Below are 7,266 nucleotides of genomic sequence, written 5' to 3'. Positions count from 1 at the left end.
TGTCGATAATGAGTCATTTCATTTGACTCACTCGAGTCGAGTCGCCGAGAGAATAATCACATCCCAAAGCAAAGGAAACAGACGCATAAATTACGATTATGCCCCTCCCCGTAAGCCAATGGATGGCAGATCCGCTACGTAGACCCAATTTCGTAATTTCGCACTCTTCGTCGGAGAGACAGAAATATGAGACCGGTGACCGAGAACAGTGTCAGGTGAAATTAAAAAAAAAAAAATTGTTCGGTAGTCGAGAAGAAAATGTAAAATATTTTTTGCTAAATATCGCTCCATTTCCGGTTCTTAATTTCTCTGTATCCAAAATCTCCATAGATTTTTATTTTCTCAAGAATCAAACATAATCGTCGAAAAAACAAAAACAGTGCTAAAATAGGATAAGAAAATGGAAACTCCGTTTAAACACTGCTGTTTATGAAACTGATACAGAGAGCGAACTAGCACTACAATAAAGGAGAGAAAAGAAAGAAGTATTTTCCATTTACAGAGAGCCATCACCGGAACATTTAAATTAAGAAGAAGAAGAAAAGAAAGCTAAGAAAAATAATTAATTAAAAAAAAAACCTAAAAATCCTCGTTCCTCTTTTCTCTTTCTATACACAAAACTCGAAACCTAATAACCGCCGAGCTCGGACAGATCTCCGTCGGAGGACAGAGAGCGAGAGAGAGATCAGGCGAGTCATCATGCCGATACGACGCCGTACGTCGAGCGATCGGCGGCGAGGAGATCTCGGAGGTCCCGCGCGTGAGAAAGACGAAGCGCGTCGAGAACACGCTCGAAGACGCTGACGTGGCAGGGGATCCGAAGGACTCCTTGCTGCTGGTAGCCGTACTCTCCGGCGGAGAAGGTCTCGAGGAGCTGAACGAAGAGCGGATGGTTGAGAACCTCCGCGCTGACGACGAACCTCTCCATCTCTTCTCCGACGTAGACCGGCACGTGTCCCGACGGAACCTCCGTCGCCGCCGACGAGGCTCTTCGCCGGAGCTTCGCTCGAAACGACTCCGTCCTGCTCGCCGGCCGACCGGATTCAACCTCCGATCGGAGGACGCAGTACTGCGACGAGTCCGCAACGCGCGAGAGACGCCTTATCAACTGCTTCATCGCGACTGAGAACAAGTGTAAATCCGAAACGCGATTACGAGATTTCTGGTGAGAGAGAGAGAGAGAGAGAGAATTGTGTGAGAAACTGAGAGATTGAGAGAGAGTATATAAAGGAGGTTGAGGAATGAGAATGAGAAGTGGAATGGTGTGTGTATATATGTAAAGAAAGACATGGAAAGGTGATGATGGGAGAGAAAAAAGGTTGGGAGGTACAGGTAGGCGTACTTGGCAGGTACATTTTCTTTTTTATTATTTAATTCATTATTTCTTTGTTTTATTTTATTTTAATTTAAAAGGGAAATTTCAAAAATACTTTGATTTTTTAATTGCATGTATTGCGTCGATAATTTAGGACTTTTATCACGGGCAGGTAAAACAGGGCGTTTGGCGTTTCTCATATGTTTTTTCCTTCTTTTTTTCTTTTTATTTTTGTTTATTCTTTCACGGGAAAAATAAAATCAATTTCGATTTTCTTTTGAAAATTCGGTGGAAGAAGAAAGAGTCTATGACAAGGAGTCTATGACGACGATCTTCTTCGTTTGAATTTAATTAATGCATTAGTAGAAGATTCTAATGCCACGTTCTCTAAATTGAAGGACCATTTTATTATATCCTTGTTGTGTGGAATCATATAAATTATTAAGAGATTACAAAATTAAATTTGAAATATTATAATTTAATTGCAAGTGATATTATGACAATACTTTTAATTTTTTGCTCGAACATATTATGACGCAATTGAGAAGGACTCACCCTTAAATTAATGGGAAAATTACCAGAGCCACTTTTGTTTTTAAAAAAAATTCTAGAATACTTCCTCGCACATCGTTTTATTATGAAACTAGCTTTTTTTTATTTTTTATTTTTATACTTTCATCTTGGTTTTTACACTTACATTTTAAAAATAGAGGCAATGCTATTTGAAAATAAAAACAAATGTGATAAATAAGGAATGTTGTAAAATTCTAGGCATTCAAAGAATTACCGTATTAAATTTGAAACAATGTATATATCCAATTTCCTCTAAATTAATTATAGTAGTTTTTTTTATATCTTCGCTCTTATATATGGTGCGTCCATTTTCAAATAAACGGTTAAGATTGTAGTTGAGATTCAGATAAAAGAAAGAGAAATAGGAGTACTTAGCGAACGATTTGAAGATAAAATAGAGAGAAACAAGAGTACTAAACAAAACATTTAAACGATAGACATTGAACGTGACATATGGCTATTATCTAGTGCAATTAGCACTACTATAATCGGATGATCGTTAATATGTGAATATATGTTATATAATTAAATTTAGTTTAAAAAGTTCTAAATATATTTCGAGATAGATTATATTAAACTTAATTGCATCAAATAGCTACTTGTAAAATAAAGACATTCCATCCAAAAAATTATTAGACGTTCACACGCACATGATAATCACAAGTTCAAGACAAGAAAAACGAAAACACAGAAGTCAAATGAAAGCCTTATAAATAATAGCAAATTAGCAATAAGGTAGTATAAAAATAGAATATGCTTCTTTGTTGCAACAGAACTTCTAAACATCTTAAATTACCTTCCCACTGCTATCCTAGAAATTATCTCGAAAATAATCTCTAATTTAAAAACATTAAACTCGGTCACACTGAATTAATGTGTACTACAATAAAGAAAGAAAAATATAAATCCACAAATTATTTGAATATTGCGTCTGTTGATCGTCACAACAACAAACTAACATATCACCTTGCAACTTAATAATGCAAACGATTCTATAAAAAGATCATTATCATACTTGACTTCAAACTAATACAATAATTATATTGAAAACAATAAAACTCTTCCAGTCAAACTAATTTAGGCTATAATATTGATCCAACTTAATAAGAGTTATTATAAGAGAGAACGATCCTCTAGGTTTTCTGTTACTAAATAAAAATGTCGTTATTTATAATTTTTTTATGACAAAATAAATCTTTAATTAAGAACCAAAATATGCTAGTTAAGGCCAAACCTATATAAAAAAAATGAAAATACTATTTCACAACGATTTGCATCGTAAGAAAATTCAACAATTAAAGTCACCTAACAAAAATATATTTTACGCATAAAAACCACTCCAATGCATAAGTTAAATTTTTACACATTATTTTTTTTATTCATATACATTATCAATTATAGCACTTTACATAAAAACCACTTTAACGATGGTAGCACCAAAAAATTATTGAAGTGGATCCCACTTAAACTTAAGTAATAGTGTGTTTACTATTTTATTAATTTTTTTATAAAAAAAATATATAAATATATGTGCTAGAAAGTGGCATATTATCATAAAAAGTGATATAATATTGACACATAAATAATAAAACAATTTTAGTTGCTGAAATTGCTAAAAATAATTTTAGTTGCTTGCAGTGAAATTGCTAAGAATAAAATGGAAAGGAAAAAAAAAAGTCAACAAGTGAATAAAATCCCGAGAAATCCAAATCAATAAAAAGTTCAAAGCAATTAAATGCAAGGTACATAATCCTTCGAATATCCTCACACTAACTAATTTTCTTAAATGCCTTGCATTATTTCACTTTATTCTCACTTATTTCACTGTCGGCTTAACCAAACCAATTTCTTCCGTAATTATAGTCCGTTTATTCACACTTTGGAATGAATCATGCTTCTTTTTCTTTTTTACTTTACAATTTACATTAATTCAAATTGATTCGTGAAAGATTTTGAGTGAAATATAATGCAACCAATCCAATTCCAAACAAGGCGTTGGATTAGATTAGAATATAGGTAGATAGATAGATTAGAGGGTCCGGACAGTTCAGCTTTTTAATTTTTTAAATATATTTATTTCCGTAGTCCGTTGCAGTACAGTTTCGTAACATTAGTCATTATTATTATTATTAACGTCTCTTCTTTCTATAATTCTTTTTCTTTCCACGTGTCACTTCTACCTTCTCATGTCACTCTCCTCCCTCCCCGCGCGTTCTTCTCACGTTCTGTAATTATGAGTAAAACATATTTATGTCTGAACTTAAGCATAATACTCCGGACTTTGCAACGAAGTAAATATCATATATTTGTAATATTACTATTATGAAAAGTAAGTTGTACTATGTTAAAAGTATATAAAAACAATCGTAAATGACTTTAAAATACAACTGTGTACTTTGAAAGAAAATATGTGTAATAAAATAATAAAAGTATAAGATATAAATTATGACCTTTTATTTATTGTCATAAAATATTATTTTCATTATATATAATGAAAAAAACTAATCTATAAAATATATGACTTTTTATTTATTTTCATAAAATATAATTTTCATTAGATACTAAAAATAACAATACTGAAATTTATACATAGATTTACACATAAAGACACTTAATGTAAAGTATAAGTATTTTAATTAGCTAACTTTAATTTATGTTCATATCTATGTCCATATGAGTTATATGTGTATATATATATTCTGCACAATATACTAATATTTATGGAAGATAAAAAGGTTAAACATTTATATGAAAAATATATTTTAAGTTGATTCAGGATTTAATAACTCTGTTTATTTATTTTAAATGGAATATAACAAAATATATAGGATATTTTGGGCCTGTTAAACATAATAATATCTATATATAATATCTGAATATATACTAAAACACAATGTTAAACTGAGTATAATATAATAGTATGTGTATAAATATATATTAATTTTTTATAAAGTGTATGTGTATATATGATATAAAAAAAAACATATGTATATACATTGCAAGAACCGATATAAAAACATATAACAATCAAAGAGAATACAAAACGCCAACAAATGAAGTGAAAGAGGGGCAAGGAAAAAAGTAAACTATAATTAATATATAAAGTTATTTACGGAATTACTTTAGATTACTGTAGTTGCTACGGTTTTTTGGGGGTTTCTTTTTAGTTATATAAGATAATGTGTGTCGATACAACTTTTTATATTTTCAAGTTTTATCGAGTAGAATGTAGAATCTCTTCAAAAAAGTTTAGTGAGTAAAATGAAATAAAAAAAATTAAATATACATTGGCATAATGGCTAATAATGTTGGGTGTTAAGGTTGCTAAAAATGAAAAGAAAAGAAAAAAGAAGTTCTATAATTTTTTTGGATGATAATTAATTGAAAAAATACGGTTGTATTTAAAATAGTTTAAAAGGTTTTATTTTGTTAAAAAAAAAAGGTTAAAAGTGAGCCCTATAAACAGAACTGAAGTGCAAAGCTTCCTAAATACACTGGTTAGGACTTAGGAGCATGATTCACACATGTCACTAACCATATGTCTAGTTAGTCAAATTCGTAAATGCATTTTAAATTATCTTATCTGGAGAAAATTGGTGTAAAACTCTTCAACCACTTAATAACATTAGTGAGCTTGAAGCACGCTTAGCCAAAGTGAGCTAGGGTGTCGAGTTCGACAGATTCGAGTTTGTTTTTTCGTCACTTTTTCAAACCAATATACAACCACGTAAATCCTTATATAAGTGCATGGTCAAGCTAAATCAATTAATGTCATTTAATCTAGAGATACATAGGTGAATGCATTATTTGTAACTCACTCTATAACCTAAAGAAAAAGAAAGAAGATTTGTAAGAACGATATATTTAGTTACAAGAGAAAGAGAAATGATTGAATGAGAAGACCCAAAATTTGACGATCTCAATACTACTGCCATCAAGTGAGTTACTATTTTGTTGATTTATTGGACATACACCAAGTGAGTGTGTTTGATTCGAACATCGATCTCAGAACTCAAAGATTTTTAGTACCGTTAGTGTTGGGTTGGACCGAGAACCATCATCCGATATATATTTATCGAGGAGATATTTTTAGACCATCTCTAAGCTAAAACTTTATAAATGCAATTTTTTGAAACCCAAAATGCAATCAATACACTATTTTTTGCACAAAAAAAAAATCATAATCCAATTTTTTTTAAGGGCACACGATATATTTTGAAAATTTGTGATTTACGAGTTTGGAGTACTACACAAGTGCACCATTATACAACCACACGGAGTTAGGTGGGGACTTGTGAGGCAAATTTGTTTCATAAACTTTTGAAATTAATTGTTTAACATTTTTTATAAATTTTTACTTTTGTAGCTTAAAATTATTTAGCTTTTTTTTTTCAATCCGAGTTTTATTCTTACACATCTCTAAATTTTTTATTAATTTTTCTAATCTGATTTTACGGCCGCTTATAACAATGATCATGTATTGATCGTGACACATACCATGACCAATGAATAAAAGGGCTTATCACCATTTTCAACAATGGAAGTTCTTGTTATTGGTGGATAAATATTGATTATGTGTGTGGTTCACGAGCTTTTGAGTTGGTTAGGTATTAGTACTAAACTTTCAGAAAGCAAAAGTATACAAGTTGATATATTTCCATGTTCCTCTTTTTTCGTATGATTTTAATGAAAGAGACACAAAATAAAAAACGAAAAGTAAAAAAAAATAAAAATAAAGAAAAGACACAAAAATAAAAGGTTAGTTCCTGAAGAACAAAAAAGCTATATCGTAGTGTAGATCGCTTTCGCATTTTATGGTAAGTCGGTTATCTCATTAGTAAAGTGCCACAAAGACGTGTTTCATATAAAATTTTAAGCTACAAATTAGATTTTAAGATGTGTATTTTTCTCGTGACATTTCCATAATAGAATAATTCATGAAAATTGAACATGTGAAAATTATTTTGTAGGATCATGGGTTTGTGGCTGAGAAGAAATTTAGATCCAAGCCAATTAAAATTCGTTGCACTATTGGTCTTGAGAAAATGCTATACCATTTAGGTACGTAATTGTAACATGCTTAAAAGAAGCAATATGTGGAAGTGAAATTAGTAAACGTAGGACCTTACGTAAACGACGGTTATTTATGCAAATTATGGGGACCGTGGATTGTCCGTGATGATAGTACAAGACAAATTGTGAGAGCAATAATATATTGTACGGTTAATTAATAGCACAAAATAATATAAATATATAAAGGTACTAGCTAGCATGCTTATGTGGGGGATGAAAACATATTTTATTATTAATTATATAAATTAAAAAATCGTCCCATTATTCTATAAAATCCATATGGGTATTATATTTTTTTTTGTAAC

The 7,266-nt window shown here is 30.6% G+C and overlaps 1 protein-coding gene across 1 annotated transcript; it reads right to left on the bottom strand.

Annotated features, from left to right (window-relative positions):
* Positions 1-393: 393 nt before the first annotated feature.
* Positions 394-1,311, bottom strand: LOC149383070 (SAUR-like auxin-responsive protein family). Its single transcript, XM_089628254.1, has one exon. It carries the CDS (start codon positions 1,115-1,117, stop codon positions 698-700), a length of 420 nt encoding a protein of 139 aa, XP_089484380.1. The 5' UTR covers positions 1,118-1,311; the 3' UTR covers positions 394-697.
* Positions 1,312-7,266: the final 5,955 nt, after the last annotated feature.

Source organism: Urtica dioica, chromosome 10, assembly GCF_054948205.1.
Source record: "Urtica dioica subsp. dioica isolate 48M chromosome 10, U.dioica_male_clone48M_v1_H2, whole genome shotgun sequence".
Lineage (NCBI taxonomy): Eukaryota > Viridiplantae > Streptophyta > Magnoliopsida > Rosales > Urticaceae > Urtica > Urtica dioica.
This window is presented reverse-complemented; position numbering and strand designations above follow the sequence as displayed.

Bases quoted from the DNA above. Each gene is read 5' to 3' on its own strand.
- LOC149383070 (XM_089628254.1), bottom strand. From the start codon at position 1,117: ATGAAGCAGTTGATAAGGCGTCTCTCGCGCGTTGCGGACTCGTCGCAG.